The following is a 20776-nucleotide window of genomic DNA, read 5'->3' as shown; positions in this document are numbered from 1 at the left end:
TCTGTCTCTCTCTCCCCATTAACGCTGCCTCTCCCCATTAACGCTGCCTCTCCCCATTAACGCTGCCTCTCCCCACCCCATTTAAAAAAAAAACATACATAGGAAGCTGAGAGTCTCAGGAGCTGAACTGTCTATTTGCTACGAGACATACATACCAGAAAAGGTGACGCCAGTACTTTTTTAAAGTTTAAATCCTTTTTTCTTATGCATGTAAATAAGAAGTCGTTACGGTTTCCTTATGGCCCACATGACACTGGAGATTTAACCTCCATTTTGTTTCCTCTGGAGGGACAGTACCGGCAGCATCTACTCTGATGTCATGAGGGAGACTCCTGAAGCGGGTAGGACCTCAGTGGCCGGAACAGTGGGGAGCAAGCAAGGATTGTGGTAGGCGTCAAGCAGGAACGTCAGGGTCACACACAGAGTTCGGCAACAAGAAGGCAGGAGCAGGCCAGGGGAGCAGGAACTGAGACTAGGGAGCAGGGAACAAACAGGGACAAGCCAGATTACTAGCAACGGCCTTTAATAAAGGTACAGGACTCCAACCCGGAACAGAACAAATACAGGAACAGAAGCTGTGGCAGAAGCATGGGCATAAGGAGTCACACTAAACAAAGGCAAGGGAGGAACAGGAAATAAGAACTATAAGGACACAGGACAGGAGCAACAAGAGGAGACAGACAGAAGGACAGAGGAACCCAGAGCAGACAGAAACCAGCAGCAAACCCAGTGGACAGAGAAAGGAACTACGGCTAGGAGAAGGATGTCTGGGAGACCCTCACAATACTCCCCCCCTCTCCAGCTTTCTCCGAACGATCCTCCAGGCTCTTCCCCGAGGCCTTGATGAAAGGCGGACTCAGTGTGACCCACCTCTGGTGGTTTGTTGACAGGAAAAACACTTGTCTCCACCGCGACGGCGCAGGAACCAGCAACCAGCAAGGAACCTCCAGGCGGGTGCGTTCAACTTAAATGCAGGGGCATGGACATCAGAAACACGGGCACCAGGAATGGGCACACCAGGCTCTCTACGTGAGTCAGTGGGGACATAGAGTTCACTTTCCGTGGTCTCTTCTTGTGACCAACACATCTCTCTTAGTTTTGGAATCAGGAACTTCCCAATTGGTACGTTCAACTCAATCGCAGGGTCATAGCCATCAGGAACATGGGCATCAGGGACGGGTGCATCAGAGTCTCCATATGAGTCAGTGGAGACATTGAGTTCACTCTCCGTGGTCTCTTTTTTTGACTGCTGTTTCATGGTATCACTTCAATTCTCATTAAGACCAGCTATTTGAGTTTTCAGTTCTTGAAGCTGTCCTTCTGCATTTCTTTTCCCACTCAATGCAGTTGCCAGTTCAGCTTCTTTGGAATTGAGTCGTGATTTCATATCTCCCAGTTGACTCAGAGCAATGCTTACATTTGTCTCCTTTTCTTTATTTCTGACCTGCAGCTGCCGATAATCCTCCTTGACCTTGTCCAGCTCCAGCAGCACCCGGGTCTTCTCACAGGTTGTGTGGTCCAGCAATCCGCAGGCATCGGCCATTTTGATCTCATAGCGCAGTTTCAGGCCAGGCACTTGACGGGCGGACACCTCATCTCCCTCTCTTTCTTTTTGGTGAGCTGTATCTTGAGATCAGCGATCTGCGGCTTCAGTGCTGTGAGCTGCTGGGATGTGTGTTCACTTGCCAGCTTTAGCTCTTCCACTTCCAGGCTTTGCTGCAAGTTCCACTCCTCAGCGAGAGACCCCTGTTTGAGTGCATCCTGCAATTCTCCTCTCAGGGCCTTCAACTCTTCACTGTGCTCACTCTGAGATTGCTTCCACACATCCTTCATTACGTTTTGGATCTCTGCCAATTCCTTTGCTAAGGTCCAAGCAGCTTGCCTTTTCCAGGTTTCTTTCTCCTGGGTGTACTAACTGTTGGGGATGGATCAGTGTCTCTGCTCCTCTAGCTCTTGCTTCAGTTTCTGGACTGCCTCGTACTCCCTCTAATACAGAGTTACCTGGCCTCTAAGCTCCTCCTCCAGCGAGGCTCTCGTTATGCTCAGTGTGGGACACACTGGGTACTCAAATGCTCTTGCAGCATTTTTACTTTGTTAGCAGTCTGGATACTTGCTACCAGCAGAACTCGCTGCTTGTCCTCAGCATACACCTGTTTCTCCTTGACGTCCTGCAGACTCGCACGCAGTTCTTGCAGCTGGCTCTGCAGCATATTTTCTGCTTGTGAGACACCTTCTTCTTGCAGCACTCTCTCCGCATTCTGCAGTCTGAACATCTAACTTTTCCTGAGCCAATGTTTTCTTTGGACTTGGTGAAGCTTCTCAGTCTCTTCACTGACCTGACTAGTCAGATTCATAACCTCTTCCTTCAGGTTTATGTTCTCTTTCTTTTATGTATCTTCTACAGTATCTCCTCCAGCATGTCTTTCTCTCTCCTCTACCCAACATTTCTTTCACCACCCCCACAGTATGTCATTCTCTTTCCACTCTCCAGCATCTCATTCTCTGTCCTCTCCCCCAGCATGTATTTCTCTTTTCTCCCCAGCATATCTTTTTCTCTCTTTTCCCCATCATGTTTTCTCCCTCCTCTCCCTAGCATCTTTCTGTCTCTTCTCTCCCAGCATCTTTCTGTCTCTTCTCTCCCAGCATGTCTTCCTGTCTCTTCTCCCCCACCCCAGCATCTCTCTCCTCTCCTCACCCAGCCTGTCTTTATCCTATCCTCACCCAGCCTGTCTTTCTCCTATCCTCACCCAGCCTGTCTTTCTCCTATCCTTACCCAGCCTGTCTTGCTCTCTCTTCTGCCTGCCCCAGCATGTCTTGCTCTCTCTTCTGCCTGCCCCAGCATGTCTTGCTCTCTCTTCTGCCTGCCCCAGCATGTCTTGCTCTCTCCTCTCCCCTCCGCCCCTCCAGCACGTGGGGGTCAGGCCCTAGTGCAGCTGATGTGGCTGCACATATGGTAGATCCGCCTCAGCTTTTCCCCCTCTGCAGTCCCACCTTTCCCATCCTCTCTCCAGGCCCATCTAGGATATATACACTGAAAGATAGAGAAAAAATATTCTCTTTATGTGTACTGTGCAAATCAGTAGTTCCTTTGGCAAATATGTTTCCCTCTCTTTCCTGGCATATCCTCCAACTGTACCTTTTAGCATCTATTTGTTATGTCCTGTACATTAAAACCAGCTGTACCTCTTGTACTGATTTCTGCCAGAGGAGAGTTATACTGCCTCTCTTTGGTTGAAGCTCAGATCCTTCAGCTCATTTCAGCAGTAGGCAGATCAATGACTGATTAAATGAATGATCAGCGGTTTATAGGGAATGTGTCACTACTATTTTATGTATATATTAGTACATTCATCCAAAAATACAAGTGCATTATTGGTAACATGATCTGTACATATGATACATTGCTTGTGTTGTGGTGCCTTTTATAGATGATGCTTACTGCTTGTAAGTTATTATCTTTTTATTGGGCTAATTAAATGTTATATGTACAATTTTCTTACGAAATAAACTCTCTTCATCATACTCTATCTTAAATTGTTATCCACAGATACAAGAATATGACTGCTCAAGGATAACTATAATCAGCAATATAATTCACAACATCTAGGATAGTAGTGTGAAATATAAACAACATTAAAAAGCCAAACCCTTTCAAATGATGTGCACACTAATATAGTCTAAGTTAAATCAATTACAAATGAGGAACAGTTATATAGGTATAGGACAAACCCAAGTGGATAATAGTGTGGGAAAAGGGAACAAATAATACAGCAGAAAAAAACAGAGGATAAAACCTAACCTTTATTGGGTAGCATTAAAAATAAAATATAAACGAATTATTATTCAATCTAAAATCTAGCCGAAAGGGAAGTGGCGTAAGAGGAAAGGAGGTCTGAATAGCAGTATAATAGTAATCATTATTATGATTTTGACTTTATTGAACCTTATCATTCATTTGTTTTATCATTTACAATAAGTACTTAGCATTGTAACACAACATCACTATAAAATAGCTAAGGTGATTAAGGGGTTAGGGTTTTTGGCATGTTAATAAATTATTCCAATTAATGGTAAAAGTCCAGCATTCTATTCCGACATTGCATTTCCCTGAATATTTTTAAAGCCTTCTTGACAACTACTGTAATTTTGCCAAAATTCAATGCTGTTTTATAGTAGTTATTGGTACAAGTACAAAAGTACAAAGACATGCCAGGAAGGTTATTGTATAAAATTAAATTCAAGGAATCGGGGAGGGGGATTTTATTTTCCATGCTATAAAAACTGATAACTGATAAACTCTGATAGTACAGTATGTTTAGCCTGTCTAATTTGAGCATGATCACTAAGCCACACAGAGATGAATGCATTTGCTTATCTAGTAAATAATCTTTATTGATTTGATAATAGTCCAGAGTTCACTGTAATTATTATTACATATCAACATTTTTCTATTGCGTATATAAGTGAGACAAGTGGAGGCGTTTTATAATATAGTTTGATTTAGATACAGTAGCATTGGGTTTTCTCTTATCCCCCACAGTGTATATATAGGACAGTTGTAAGCACTACTGGCAGGAAAAGGGTCCTGACATCTGTTTTGTTAGTATAAATATGCTACTTCTTTATTGGCATTTTTGACTTGCACTTGGCGCGAGCTATAGCAAAATGTGCAGACACAGTGAGACAAGTGGGTCTTATCTGACGTCAAATTCTATGTTTCTATAGCAGAGAAAGGGACCTTGCACCCCTCATATACGGTAGTTTGAGATGCACAGTGAACAAGTACCGTGACTTCCTTTCAGAGCACCACAGTATATAAAACTGTATTTAAAACAAATATAGAAATCAAACATAAAAAAAACAATACACAACAAAAATGGGTTACTTCATATACAATTCTAATGATACACTAGGGGCCATATATCAAGTTTTGCAAATGGCAGTCTTGCTGGTAAAATAAAGTCGTCAGTGTCAGTTTCATGTTGATTCTCCCAGCGTCAACCTGCAACACATTTACACTTCTCCAGGACCAATACAGCTATTAAAAGCATTGTACGTTTATTTACAAGCACTAATGCAATTAGCTATTTTATGAGTGGTAAATGCAGTTAGAAGAACAGGGATTTGGCATACTATTTAAATGTATAAATTAGATTGACTATAGCAACTCACTTATGAATACATTAACCTTAGTCAATACGGTGAAATTAAAAATAAATGCTGCTATCCCAATATTTTACAATGCACATTTTATTTACAGCAACCATAGCAACCTTTAGTACATTTAGGCCTATATTTCAATGTTCTTGATTTGTTGCTTGTGCCACAAAGGTCAGAGTTCCATGATTTACCCATCCTGTCTTGCCTGAAAACAAAAGAATAGTTGCTTATTTTTTCATAGTGTATGTCAAGGTATAGTTAGTTAGTGCTAGTGATTATTACATAGTGATTATTACATAGTTACATAGTAGATGAGGTTGAAAACAGATATATTTCTATTAAGTTCAACCTGTGCTAAATTTAGTTGACAGATACTTATCCTATATTGTATTTATAGTATTTTGATCCAGAGAAAGGCAAACAAATAAAAACCCCAGTGAAACATCATCAAATGGATGTCTCATAAGGGGGGAAATACATTCCTTCCTGACTCCAAATAATGGCATTCCTTCCTGATTCAAAATAATGGCAATCAGATTTCTCATTGGATCAACATCCTTCCCATGTTTACTAATTTGGTATATCTCTGTATACCTTTCCTTTCTAAAGAGATGTTCAACCTTTTCTATTCTTGTCTATTTTATCAGCCTCAAGGGGTAATGAATTGCACATTTTACATGACCGTACAGTAAAGAACCTTTTCCTTTGTTGCTGGTGAAATCTCCTTTCCACCAACCTTAAGGGATTACCCTGTGTCATTTGTACTGCCCTTGGGAAGATTAGGTCTTTTGAAAGCTCCTTGTATTGTCTCCAAATATATTTGTATATAGTTATCATATCCGCTCTTAGACGCCTTTTTTCTAATGCAAACAAATCTAATTTAGCTAGCTTCTCCTCATAAATCAGATTATCCACCCCCTTTATTAATTTGGTGGTTCTTCTCTGCACTTTTTCTAGTTCCATAATGTATTTTTTAAGGAGTGGTGTTCAAAACTGTACTCCTTATTCAAGGTGTGGTCTTACTAATGCTTTTTCAAGTGTCATAATGATTTTTACGTCCCTTCCATCCATTTCCCGTTTAATGCAAGATATGATCTTATTTGCAGTTACTGCATGACATTGGGCACTATTACTAAGCCTGCTGTATGCAAGCACTCCTAAATCCTTCTCCAACAAAAAAATTACCACATTTTCCCCAAATGTAATGTATGTTGCCTGTTCTTGTTTCCCAAATGCATAACCATACATTTATCTGCGTGTGATTTGGTGAGATCAAACTGAACTCTTGTGTATACATATATTACATCAACCTGGATTGACTGATACATCTCTGTTTACTCTGGACTACATTGCTTTCTTACAGGACACTTTTTTCATATGCTCCACCTCCCCTGTGCAGTTAGGTTTTTTTTACTACTGAATGTCTGCTTCACATATATTTTCATATATCCTCTTCAATTGAATTTCAGTGTGTGATGGGTCCTATTGTTTTTTTAATTTGTTGTAATTTGTATATTATTGATACATTCTACCATTCTCATAGTTATCAACTAAGGGTATTAATTGGCTATTTTATTAAATTGTTATATTTTATATTTCTATTGGTTGTTTGCGCTCTTTCCCCCTTCATCTTTATACATTTATCTGTATTAAACCTCACTTGTTATTTACCTGCCCCAGTTTCCAGTATAACCAAGGCCTGGAGAGAAATTACATTCTGCTCTGATTTAGCCAGAACACAAAGGAAACTCGGCCCAGCCCCAACTGACGTTGTTCCTAGTGGGCAGTTTGAATTTGTTACTATCCTAAACTTCTGTCACCTCCCACACCCATATTGGCCCATCACTGGCGAGCCTTCGCTCTGTGATTGGCTGACATAGCTCAATCTGTGATTGGCTGATGTAGCATTCGTGCTGTGATTGGTCGACACGTAGCTTTCGTCCGCTGATTGGTCAGCAGTTTCATAGGGAGGTGGAGGTCTATGTAAACCCCTGCCGATCTCCGTTCCACAAAACCCTGCGGAGAGTGGAAGCTGACCTGGGTAAGCCTATTGAAGCGGTGCCCAGCACCTGTAATCTTGTATCGTGTTGTGCCTGTTGACTCCGGTCAAAATAAACTTGCTTTATTTAACTTCTTCGTTGTGTCTAGCGTTTGCAATCCCGGTGTAAATTTTCCTGGTCTCCCGTGACAGTAACATTTGGCAAATGCAACAGCAATAGTCTGACGTTATCGTTAATTCACTTAGTCTATTAGCCCCAGAGTTTGAGATCAGTTGTAAGAAATACAAAAATAACACATCTTTTTTATACATTTCACAACAGTTCAAAATGGTGCCTGATTTTTTTTTCTTTTTGTTTTAATAATTGCTACAGTTCCTTGCCTTTATGGCAATGCAATTATCTATGCTGCTGATCGACCCGTTCTCCTGTGATCGATCAGCGAAGATCCTGCTTCCTGGGGCACTCAATATGGCTGCCAATTCAAAAGAGGAAGTGGTGCAGCTTCCTTTAGGAAGTTGCTATAGCAATCCAAGGAAGCTTAATACATTACAAATCCTGATATATACAGCACCTGTGATGACCAGTCTATTGAGAGACTTCTTCTTCTGGAGAGGTATAGAGAACATGTCCATGCAGTGTACGACTTATTTATTTTATAAAATATATTACCAGGAAGTAATACATTGAGAGTTACCTCTCGACTTGTATTAAAGGGCTAACCATGATGTGGTTGCAGGATTAAAATGCTTTGGCAGGTGAAAGAATTGGGGTGCTCCAACCCGCAGCTACTCCATCCAATATATTGAATAATATTATTATTGACCCTGGAGAAACCAGTGGGAGTGGGTAGGTACTTCAAGACTTGTAAGTATAAGTGACAATCAGTCAAACTTAACTATAATAGTCTAAACCAATGAACCCCACTCACGTCATCTCCAGGGTTTCCTCTGCCAGCGTGCAAGCCCAAAAGGATCCAGAATCCAGAAGTATCCAACAGCAAAAAACGAATGGCGCACAGCCAGGGAGCCAGGTGTGGAATAAAAAGTTTTCTTTTATTTCAGCATGGTAAGAGACAATATCACCCCTTGGGGGACACAGGCAGGAACCTCCTACGCGTTTCGGACCAACGGGTCCTTTATCAAGGAGTACTTTTTATTCCACACCTGGCTCCCTGGCTGTGCGCCATTCGTTTTTTGCTGTTAAAATGCTTTGGCCAAAGGATTGACTAATGACCTTTACTTATGAGATATTAAGTTAAATACTAATTTTTCATGTTGGATGTAGCATATGGACTTTTTTTGTCTTTGGTTGCATACAAGAAAGGAGGAGAATGGTGAGTTATCTAATAATACACAACTGATTTCTTTAAAAAAAAAAAAATGAAATGCTGTTTTAAGTAGCAATATCTCATCTTTATTTATTTTTTCCTCTTACCTTGCTGTACTGTTCCCGTACAGTGTCGACGTGTTTCATTAAAATGTGCACCCATTTTTCTTGAGGATTAGCACAAATTACTCTATTTCGTCTTTTTAAATAAAATCTGACGGAAAATAAACAAATGAAATCTATTTTATTTTGTGATCAATACAGTATGGTTGATTATGCTTATGAGCCAAGCACAGTGATAAGCTTAATGGTTAATTGTTAATAACTAATACCTTTGAAAAGACCATTTAAAAAATAAAAATCTGTTAAATCCTCCACATTTTGTTTCTCTTACAGCATGTTCTGTATAAATACCTCCAGCATATACATTGAGAATTTGCAGGAACAACATTAAACTTCATACCAAAACGAATATCCCAAAAAAATTTGGTTCGAAAACGTATACGACTTAAAAGTCATTTAATGTACCTGCCCCAATTTGGGGCTTTTTGTCAGCCAAAATGTTGCACTGTTTTTATAAAACAAATTATCTTTGTTTTGCCTTTTTCATCCTCGTTAGGTTTTATTGGAAAGTTCTCGAGTCCTTCAAAGTTGTCATTTTGTAAAAACCACAGCGTTAATAGCTACTGCACATGCTTCTCTCTGTTAGGTATGATCCCTAATGGCCTCTAATAAAAGCAGAAGGTGTTGTATATTCTGTGTTTGTTATTTTATCCACAAGTTTTTTCTACCAAAATATTAAAGCAGCAGTCCAAGCTGCCGGTTTTTTTTTTTTACATTTTATTTTTTTCCCCTTTAATATTTGCATCAATACAATCCACACAATGATAAGTAATTAGCTAAGTTGCCGATCGATCCGTTCTCCTGTGATCGACTGGCGAAGATTCGGCACAGGGTTCACTAAATGGCTGTCAGTGCAGCAGAAGAGGACTAAAGAGGCAAAGTTCTGTGGGGAAGGTCATGTGACCAGGCAGTCACTAGATATAATTGATGCATTTCTAGAGAGAGGGCAGGGCTCAAAAAGGGGTGTGCCAGAGCGTGTTGCAGAAGAGGAAGGGGATGTGACTTTATAAATGGTTGCTATAGGAACAAAAAATGCTTGTTACATTATAATACATTAAAAATGTCATTCAGAGGTATTAAACATTTTTTAAAGGGTACAAGTATTGTCTCAAAGTACAGAACTGACTTATTAAAAAAACACACGTAGGATATTGATTGGTCTGCAGCACTAAACATATCTTAAATTGTTAAACAATTATTATAGAACATGGTTTTAGATGCATTCCCTTTGATGCAAATCCTATATGTGTTGCCGAGTTGTTAAGATGATCTTGAAAGCATAAGCTTCTTACACATGATGCCAATACAAACATTTGTTGTAAGTGATACCTTTTACCAACACAAGAGTTCTTCCTAGATACATTTATAGTGTGCAGAGATCACAAAATGTTGCCGCCCATAAGCACTTACCTTTTTTCCCCCGCCCCTAACCGTGGCATCTCCTCAGCGCTGTTGCGGCGTCACGTTGTCATGGCAACGCGGCACCATGATAACAGGACGCTGTAGGAAGAGATGCCGTTGGACAAGGTAATAAGAACGGATTCAATTTATATATATATATATATATATATATATATATATATATATATCTCTCTAATCTATCAGATAAGAAATGGGAAATTTGCCGCTCCCAAATGTTGCTATTCTAGGCCCGGGCTTATCAGGCCTATTCGGAAATCCAGCACTGCCCTAACTGTATCATTATACTGTTTTGTTGCACTTGATATGTGCAATTTCATCATCTCTGTACAATATAATTACATCTATGATGAATTCCTATAGTTGGTCCATTAAAATATAGAATTCACAGATAACATAAAACACTTAGGGCTTATTCTAGCATCTCCGATGTTATCACTGCCAAATCGAACGGTGTGGCAAGACCCTACCTCACGGTCTGACATTTGTGTTGCATCCGGAGTCCCAGCTGTGGATGACCATATCCAACAGCTACAGGAGCTATGGGGGAAGATCCAGGAAAACCTACGTAGAGCGGAGACCGTGCAAAAGAGGCAGGCAGGCCGGCATCGCTGCAATGTACCAGCATACCATCCTGGTGACATGATATGGCTTTCCACTAACATCAGGTTGAAGGCACCCACGGCAAAACTATCACCCAGATTCATGTGACGTTAGCTGTTAGCCGCCAAGGTAATGAAGCTGCCTGTAAATGTATTTTTATTACATAGGATGGATCAGGGGGTCTTTGGAGCTGATATTAATGCAGGGCAGCTCCGGAGACTCCCGGCTTCAATCAGATGCAGTAAAACTAAAAAAATGTCTTCAGTCACATCGCGGATCCAGACATGAGAACCTGTGAGTTGCAGCTGTGATGTGAATCTCGAGCTACTAGAATAGCTAGTTCTTTAAAAAAATGCAAGTTTGAGAATTTTTTGAGCTCCCGCACGGTTTGTCTGTGCGGGAACAAGACAATCGGGAAGAAGCTCTTCTCGAGCAAGTTTGGCATATTATCAAAGCTTTCTGAATAGCTACATATGCAAACTCGTTCGAGAAGTGCTCAAAATGCTTGATGAGTCACTTATCGAAGCTACTAGAATAGGCCCCTTAGTAATTTCAAAGTTAATATAATTTATATTTCAAGATATCACCACCTGCAATAAATTTAAAATTCTTCAGAATAAAGGGTACAAGCAAATAATATTACTTAAAACAATGAAAAGCAAACTTTGAATTACTTTCACATAAAAAGCTACAAAATGCCTAGCAATGTTAATTCAACATTAAAAATATATTTTTTAAGTTTGATGATTAAACTTAAGATCCAAGCAAAAGCCTTTCTGCAGAATGATTGGTTCTTTTCATTTGTAAACACGAAAAAAAGTTCAAAGACAAATATACTTACACAACAGCTCTCATATTACAGCTTTCACTGACTTCTTGTTGTTTGTAATATTTAACATGCTTGTAAAACCCAGTAGGATTAATCATCTTGGCATATGACAGACAGCAGTTTTCAAAGTTCCCTGCATAAAATATATTTTGGTTAATAATAATACTTTACGAAATATTGTACATAGGTTGAACTCGATGGATATACTGTGTCTTTTTTTTCAGTTTCATCTACAGTACTACAGTATGTAACTATTGCATGTCATTTTGGGGGGGTATATATATATATATATATATATATATATATATATATATATATATATATATAACACACAAAAAAGTATGTTGCTCAACACATAATATATATGGTTAACTCAAGCCCTAAAATTTATGCTGACTATGAGGGTAAAATAAAATATAAACCCCAAATGAAATCAGCTTAAAGAAAATATAAAAAAAGGGAGAACCTGATGGTGCTAGGGGATAATGAAAAATATAGAACACACAAATGAAAAGGACAAAGACAATCCCCTTAGTAGCACTCTAAACATGAAGTCAGAAACATGAACAAGGTTTTCCCAATGCCATGATTCACATCATATATTTTTCATCTAGGCATTTATGCCAGTAGGGTTATATAAAATTTTTGTATTGCCATTTTTTGTTACATTAAGCTTTTTTGGTGTCATTATATATTTATTATAATTTGATTTAGACACAATCTAGTTTTTTTGTTTCACATATAGAAAAAATCCCCCTTTTTTTGATTCGTAGTCCTTTACTATATATTTTTGATTTATTTTTTCCAGGCTGTCTTTAGTATATTTATGTTTTTAAGTTAGTGTGTCTTGCTGTAATTTCAATAAAACCTTGTTCATGTTTCTGACTCGGCAGAGCATCTGGTTCTTTTAATATAATCTTTATTTGTAGATTATTTATGGTGTAATTTAGAGTGCTACTAAGGGGATTGTCTTTGTCCTTTTCATTTGTGTGTTCTATATATATATATATCTATATATATATATCTATATAGATATATATATACATACCCCGCATTAACGTACGCAATGGGACCGGAGCATGTATGTAAAGTGAAAATGTACTTAAAGTGAAGCACTACCTTTTCCCACTTATCGATGCATGTACTGTACTGCAATCGTTATATACGTGCATAACTGATGTAAATAACGCATTTGTAACAGGCTCTATAGTCTCCCCGCTTGCGCACAGCTTCGGTACAGGCAGGGAGCCGGTATTGCTGTTCAGGACGTGATGACAGGCGCATGCGTGAGCTGCCGTTTGCCTATTGAGCGATATGTACTTACTCGCGAGTGTACTTAAAGTGAGTGTCCTTAAAGCGGGGTATGCCTGTATATAGAACCGCAAAAGGGCAGTATGACTAAAACTACCAACCATCTTTTAAATAAGGTATTGACAATGTACTGTATAAAGCAGCCTATTACTCTGGCTTACGGTAGGTCAATTTTATAGCTGCAATTGCATTATAATGTTAAGATCGTGTCAATTTAATTTTGCCTCCTTTTGCAGCAATGTATGAATATGTCTGTGAAAAAACATAGTCACAACAAAATAGGAGCATTTAGGAGAGATAAGGAGTGGTTATGGGAAGAGTTGTTCAGTGTCATGGGATGTATATGTTTGCATCTTTAGCTGCAGGGGACAGAGAGGGGCGGAGAGACATAAAGGAGAGGGTGTGCAGTTGGTGAAGCCATTTGTATTATAATTTTTTTTTTTAATGTGTCTTGGTTTTTGCTTTTGTAAATCTGGTCACCCTAGTTGTGATACCTTTTAATGGACCAACATATCAATCATACAGATGAAGTAGCTCACTCTTTCTGGGACCAATTTGTCTACTAGAAATGTTTAATTTATTATCAAGTGAAAAAAGACTGGTGGAGCACTGCCTGTGAAATTAAAGGGCTGGTTGAATATAAAAATTAAAAATGCTTTATTCTAAGGCATAAGTAGTCATAGCTACAAAACTAGGTCCTCTAACGCGTTTCACGCCGTAGTGGCGCTTTTTCAAAATGCTATTACAGCAAGGCTATTCTAATGCTCTAGCCTAGGGATATATATATTGCTCCCATTAGTGGGTGTGTGGTGGGTTCTCTTCATTGCGTATTCATTTCACACAGTCACTGTGGGGCTTTTTTTATCCTACTTTTGAGTCCCATATCATGGCTACATTGTGAACGTTTATGCCTATATACTGCACATACTATCATATAGAAGATATACTACCTCCCGGATTGTAAGCTATATTGCTACTATTATTCGAGATATTGGAAGCACCTACTGGGGATTCATTTCCCATCTTCACTTCATTTATTATCAGAAGCAAATCTTTTTGCCAAGCAGGCACATAGAAATGAATTTAAAATGTAACAATTCCTACAAAGCCCGCCATGGACATGCATGCATCTATTTACAGTTAAAGAGCATAGTACAAGTAAAAGAAGTCTCCTACTCGGTTCGCACGACTGTTTTTCCTAATGCATAACATACCGTTGCCATTTACGCTATGTATACAAAAACAAATACATGTCACCAAAGCCAGGAGTCGCACGTGCATTTTGAAAACTCTGTGGTACCTGTACTGTAAAGAAGAGATAAAGAACAATAATTATACAACATTTTCTATATGTATTCAGTTGGTGTAACAATAATCATTCTATTAGTAAATCTGCATAGATTAGCATGCATGGAGTTTTACTGGCATTTTAACTGTTTCAGTCCTGGTTTATATCTTAATCTATATATTCAAATACAAAGTAATGTACATGATCATGTACACTAGGCCTCAAATGATTAAATATGCATCTCTAGGCCCATATTGAATATGCTGTGAAATAGCTTTCTTGTGCTTGTGAAGACGTTTACGGGCACATCAATGCACATGAAAACCTTGTTTTGACATACCACCAATGTTGCTCCAAAATTCCATCAAAAATACCAAATTTGTTATTCCAGCTACTTATATAAGGCACACATTTTTAGACAAGAAACGTAACGTCACCTCAGACTTGTTGGATTTTGGGGCTTAAATTGAAAGAAAAAGTGATGCACTGAGGCACACAATTGGATACCTCATTATCAGTAGCTCCTCTTTTTGACACTTCCCATGAAACAAACAGATGCACAAGGATCAAAAACTGGGGCAAACTCCTTAATCCATTGGCACAAAGAGATGCAAAAAATAAAAATAAATAATGATGTAATTTGCACCAATTTTGCTACAAAATTGCCTCAGTACATGGCGCCCTTAGTCTCATTCATTTGGATGGAGTGAAACTCTTCTCCAGCCACTCGGAAGGTCAGCTGCACAGTATAATGAATAAGGGCCCAAGGTAGGCCCTACCTCAATGTGCTGTGAAGCTGCTTCGCTTTTGCATTGACGCCTTTTAGGTTCCAGTCAAGTGAATGGTACTCAAGAGCAGGGACGCCGACGAGGGGAGAGCAGGGACGCCGACGAGGGGAGAGCAGGGACGCCGACGAGGGGAGAGCAGGGACGCCGACGAGGGGAGAGCAGGGACGCCGACGAGGGGAGAGCAGGGACGCCGACGAGGGGAGAGCAGGGACGCCGACGAGGGGAGAGCAGGGACGCTGACGAGGGGAGAGCAGGGACGCCGACGAGGGGAGAGCTGGGACAACAGTTCCGGGCTTGGCTGCTACGCGGGTCCCAGCCAGCGCTGGCAGTTGGGCTGGCTGCCAAGCCTCTGATTGCTGCCGGGTGTCCAGCTCTCCCCAGCTACTGCTGTGGCGGGCCTTCCTCCCTGCCGGAAGTTGGTCCCGCCCAAGGTAAAAGGGTGTGTGAATTATGTTGGGGGGCGTTGTGTGTGTATAGTGGAGAGGGGGAAATTGTGTCTGTGTGTGTTTTGTGGGTGGGGGGGAAATTGTGGGGGATTGTGTGGCCATTGTGTGTGTGTGTGTGTGTGTGTGTGTGTAGGGGGGGAGGGAATTGAGTGCCTATTGTGGGGAGGGAATTGTGTGGCTTATGTGGGGGTGGGTTGTGTTACTATTAGATAGGGAGATAGGGACTGGGAAAGTGAGTTAGCCCTTACAAAAGAGATTGGATGTTTATTTATGTGTGTACTTCCTTAAAATGTATTGCTTAAAGCTATGGGCCGAATAAAAGCCATGGTTTATTTTTCCCAAATATGTCTCCCTTGTCGTACCTCTGCTCATGTCTCTTACAAAGCCTAAGAGTAAATAAGCCGGGAGTGATGAAGCCACAATGCGGGGACATCGAGCCCGATCTGCCGGTAACTGCCATTGATTTTAATGTCCCACATTGCAGCTTAATGACTTCCGACCTATGGCCTCTATTCAATAAGCTTCATTGTGCTGCAGAAGAGGTCCGCTCCATTACAAAGAATGATACTAAAATCTGCACTGACACAATGAATGTAATATATCAAGGTTATTTGCATCTCTTTTTCCTAGAGTGAATTAGCTGTTAATTTTGTGAGGGCGTGTGTATATATATATATATATATATATATATATATATATATATATATATATATATATATATATAATAGTGGATGATAAAGAACCATAGGTACTCCGTCTGAGAAATCAATAGAATGGGTGCAAATCCTGTATGGTATAAATAGGCAATACGATACCGCATGTAGACGAATATCAAAGGCAGCACTCCAGATGGTTGTCAAAAATAATGTATTAGATCAACAAGACATCATTCCAACGTTTCGGTCCGCGAGCGGGACCTTTATCAAGGTATCGTATTATATATATATATATATATATATATATATATATATATATATATATATATATATATATATATATATATATATATAAGGGAAAAAAGAGGAGAGAGTGCACGCCCATAGCGTAAAAAAGTTTTAATGAGGGGAAGGGGGGAGAGAGGGGGGTAAAAAACGCACTTACAAAAATGCAATAAAATCAAGCATATGTGATAATAATCACCACCATCCGGTTAAACTGTAGACTCTTGGGGCAGTCCCAGGCTCCGTTGCTGAAGGAGCGACGTCACAGCAGATTCCCAGGGCTGGTATACACCATCCGGTCAAGCTGCAGACTCTTGGGGCCGTCCCAGGCTCCGTTGACAAGGAGCAACGTCCCAGCAGATTCCCAAGGCTGGTGTGAAGGCTGGGTAATAAAAAAGCAATTTGTGATAAATATCACCGCCAATCCGCATCCAGAGTCCACAGTTCAACTCTCACTTGATGCTGCAGAGATGGTAACTAGTGCAGAGATCCACAGGCTCCTTGAAACAGTCCAAAACCAATTGCAGGAGCTCCAAATAGTCTCTCCTGTGGTTGCTGGGCGAAATTCTGAATCCGCACTCTATGCAGCCTCGTCGTGCACATGCGTGATGACGTAATATCGTAGTGACGCTCCCTGACGCATTTCGGCACTACGGGTGCACTCCCTTGATAAAGGTCGAATTGGCAAATGGGCTGCTGGAGAGGGGGGGAGCGTCTGGTATAGCAAATAATTGTTGCACGCCTTACATCAGGGAGTAATCCTCGACTGGCACATCTCTCACGGCACTGTTGATGTCGAGTGTGGTGTCCACGCCTCCCGCGTTGCTAAACTCAACTCTGTAGCGGCTCTCACAACTCCGCGTCACAGCCAGAAGTATTCAGCGTCAGAACCCTCAGACCTCTCTGCCCAAGCTGTGTGATGTCATCTCTCTCAATGGATGGGCAGAGAGGTCTGAGGGTTCTGACGCTGAATACTTCTGGCTGTGACGCGGAGTTGTGAGAGCCGCTACAGAGCTGAGTTTAGCAACGCGGGAGGCGTGGACACCACACTCGACATCAACAGTGCCGTGAGAGATGTGCCAGTCGAGGATTACTCCCTGATGTAAGGCGTGCAACAATTATTTGCTATACCAGACGCTCCCCCCCTCTCCAGCAGCCCATTTGCCAATTCGACCTTTATCAAGGGAGTGCACCCGTAGTGCCGAAATGCGTCAGGGAGCGTCACTACGATATTACGTCATCACGCATGCGCACGACGAGGCTGCATAGAGCGCGGATTCAGAATTTCGGCCAGCAACCACAGGAGAGACTATTTGGAGCTCCTGCAATTGGTTTTGGACTGTTTCAAGGAGCCTGTGGATCTCTGCACCAGTTACCATCTCTGCAGCATCAAGTGAGAGTTGAACTGTGGACTCTGGATGCGGATTGGCGGTGATATTTATTACAAATTGCTTTTTTATTACCCAGCCTTCACACCAGCCTTGGGAATCTGCTGGGACGTTGCTCCTTGTCAACGGAGCCTGGGACGGCCCCAAGAGTCTGCAGCTTGACCGGATGGTGTATACCAGCCCTGGGAATCTGCTGTGACGTCGCTCCTTCAGCAACGGAGCCTGGGACTGCCCCAAGAGTCTACAGTTTAACCGGATGGTGGTGATTATTATCACATATGCTTGATTTTATTGCATTTTTGTAAGTGCGTTTTTTACCCCCCTCTCTCCCCCCTTCCCCTCATTAAAACTTTTTTACGCTATGGGCGTGCGCTCTCTCCTCTTTTTTCCTTTATAGATATCTTGTGGACGTGGTTGGTCCACATTGAGAGCTGCCGGAGACCCTGCATACCAGCACCTATATCATTCATTGGACTATTTGAGGACTGGTTTATCCTTTTTTGCTTTTTTCATATATTGTTGTTATATGTCTGTATGGGCCTAATTTATGATTTTAGGTCCACATAATTTCATGTATATATATATATATATATTGCTTATGTAATTGAGGTATTTTTATTATTATTTACATCATTATTGCTTCAGCATATATATTTATATTGGTGTATGTTCCTTAGAGGCGCAGCTTTTTTCTTTTTTGTTTGATATATATATATATATATATATATATATATATATATATATATATATATATATATATATATATATATATATATATATATATATATATATATATATATATATATATATAATGTAGAAAATTCTGCTTCTCATTCTGTCATTTGTGTGCTCCAAATTTATTTTTCACCGGGCCTGACTTGCTGTAAACACCTGCGACTAACGAACTGCATCAAATGTAATACGGTTTTTAAACTAGTTTATTACAGACGCAATTGGGAAACAAATTCTGGTGTTCTGTGTCTAAATTCATTTTCAAACACTTTGCATGTATCACTTGATGTGTTTATTTGCCCAGAACCTTACTATCTTTAGTTTTAAGACTCACTTGAGTATCTTTTCACTATGACTAGTGAATGTATGCTATTTTGTGATCTTTACAATACTAAAATAAATAAATAACAAAAAACAGAAATGCACAATAGAATATACACTAAACAAATTAAAGGATACACAAATAGAACACTATCTATATTAAATGCCTAAATCTCTCCCTGCAGCTGGTCCAAATCTCACCCAGAGAGAAAAGTCAAGTTGTGATGGCAAAAAGGACCTATAGCGCACAGGAGAGAAGAAAACAAATTAGATTATTGGTGCCATCTACTGGATGCATTTCTATACGTTGTCTTCCAGGCACAGGAGATATAGGACAGGAGGGAATTCACAGATACAGTGATGTAAATGGAGCCCAGCTGAGCCTATCAGTCCAGAGGAGGCTTCTACAAGGGAAGAAAATCCCTTCTGACTGAGCCTACTTTCTGCATCTCTATGGAGGGGCTGAATGAAGTTTGGTGACGTGGATCCCCTTTATAACGCATCCAGCTAAGATTATTTGCTCTGCTTGATTTTAATTATTATAATCTTGTAAGTGCATCTCTTTACAGCAGGAAACTTCTATCTATTATTTACAGATTACACTATGTTCTGTTTTTGTTTTTTCTCTCCTGTGCCCCGTAGGTCCTTTTTGCCATTAATGTATTCTTAAAACTTGATATACATTTAACCAGGTACGGCATTGCAAAAATGCTTGTTTTCTAGGGGATGATGGTGTTGACCCTTGATCTCCGTTTACATCACCGGGGGTGGTTATGCGATAGCTTCTAAGGCCGCTGAACTTTTACATTTTTTTCTTTTAATAATAGAGCACTAGCATTTTTATAGTCAAAATAAATACTATACACAAACGGGTTTAGAACTTAATAAATCACACATTAGCTGTAGGGCCACTCCTATTCCTCCAACTTCTTTAAGAACACATGTATACATTATGCTTCATTTTTAGTGTTGTTGCCATGTCTTAAAGGAGATTTATTTGAAATAAAATGGATTAGCAAAATGATTAATGCTTAGTGTAAATCAGCGGAGTTTGTGACTACTACAATTAATATTACAAGGGCAAAATTAAAGTGCTAGGCCTCAGAAATCCAGCCTGGGAGCTATATATTACCACATGTATTACTACTGTGAAGCGCTATGTACATTAATGGCACTATATAAATAAAGACATACAATACAATACAATATATATTTTTACACCAGCTATGAACTAGTTTTGCAAACGAGGTACCTTGCAAATATCTGTTGCTGGGTTTTTTCCCTCAAGGTATCTTTTTTGACAATGTTTTTCTCTTCAATCAATCTGAGTTTTTTTTTTATTGCATTAGTGCATTTCTATTTTTCATTTTATTATTGCTTGGTAAATATGGCCCAAAATTACAACCACATTGTATTATGACACTTTTCTGACTGCATGGGGTTTACCGATCAGCCTACACAACCGAGACAACACTTGTGCAAGAAAGTAGCAACAGATAAATAAATCGTTACTTTTCCATCAACCCTGCCAGGAAAGCTAGCAACATGTTGCTGCATGATGCATTGTAGGCCCCTGTGGCAGCAGAAGGGTTAATAAACCTGGGTGCAGTTGTTGTTTTTACAAGATTTTCAGTCAGCAGATTTTGATAAATAACACTAAGAATTTCATTTGTAAAACCCACTTTGAAATATCGAACCAAATGCCAACTACTTACAGTTGTGTATTCTTTCTGTTGAGCACTGCTCCGTCTGCCTTCTTATCCTAACTGGCTGTTTGCAGTGGAAGAAAGCTGCCTTACCCTTTTTATATTTTAGCCCCACCTGTCAGCACTTTGAACTCGGAGCATATCAGTTTACCTGTATTAACTTTAGAAATATGGAAAAAAAAAAATTTCCCCGCATAGTGTTCATGGTCTGAGCCCAAAGCAGAACTGGCTTTGTCAATGTGTCATGCTACTTAGCAAGCAAATGCAGATATATGTTACAGTGACGGCATTATACTTATCACTGGTTTTTATCTCTGTGTTTTGCATTGACATTACATCCATAAAGGTATATTGCTCCTTTTATAACATGTGGCCTTTAAATTAAATCTAAAATA

At 40.0% G+C, this 20776-nt stretch overlaps 1 protein-coding gene across 3 annotated transcripts; it reads right to left on the bottom strand.

The window, feature by feature from the left end:
• Nucleotides 1-3783: 3783 nt before the first annotated feature.
• Nucleotides 3784-20491, bottom strand: CCL25 (C-C motif chemokine ligand 25). Of its 3 annotated transcripts, XM_075611706.1 has the most exons (6): nucleotides 20391-20464; nucleotides 18877-18913; nucleotides 13986-14076; nucleotides 11473-11593; nucleotides 8595-8700; nucleotides 3784-5365 (listed from the first exon to the last, which is right to left on the bottom strand). In XM_075611706.1, exons 3-6 carry the CDS (start codon nucleotides 14050-14052, stop codon nucleotides 5348-5350), a joined length of 312 nt encoding a protein of 103 aa, XP_075467821.1. In that variant the 5' UTR covers nucleotides 14053-14076; nucleotides 18877-18913; nucleotides 20391-20464; the 3' UTR covers nucleotides 3784-5347. The 3 variants fall into 3 exon arrangements, with proteins under 3 accessions (XP_075467821.1, XP_075467822.1, XP_075467823.1); XM_075611707.1 differs by lacking the exon at nucleotides 18877-18913 and having other exon boundaries at nucleotides 20391-20491; XM_075611708.1 differs by lacking the exons at nucleotides 18877-18913; nucleotides 20391-20464 and adding an exon at nucleotides 16395-16417.
• Between the last annotated feature and the right edge of the window lie 285 nt (nucleotides 20492-20776).

This window comes from Ascaphus truei, chromosome 8 (assembly GCF_040206685.1).
Source record: "Ascaphus truei isolate aAscTru1 chromosome 8, aAscTru1.hap1, whole genome shotgun sequence".
NCBI lineage: Eukaryota > Metazoa > Chordata > Amphibia > Anura > Ascaphidae > Ascaphus > Ascaphus truei.
Note: the sequence above shows the minus strand (reverse complement) of the source record. Positions and strands in the feature narration are given on the sequence as shown.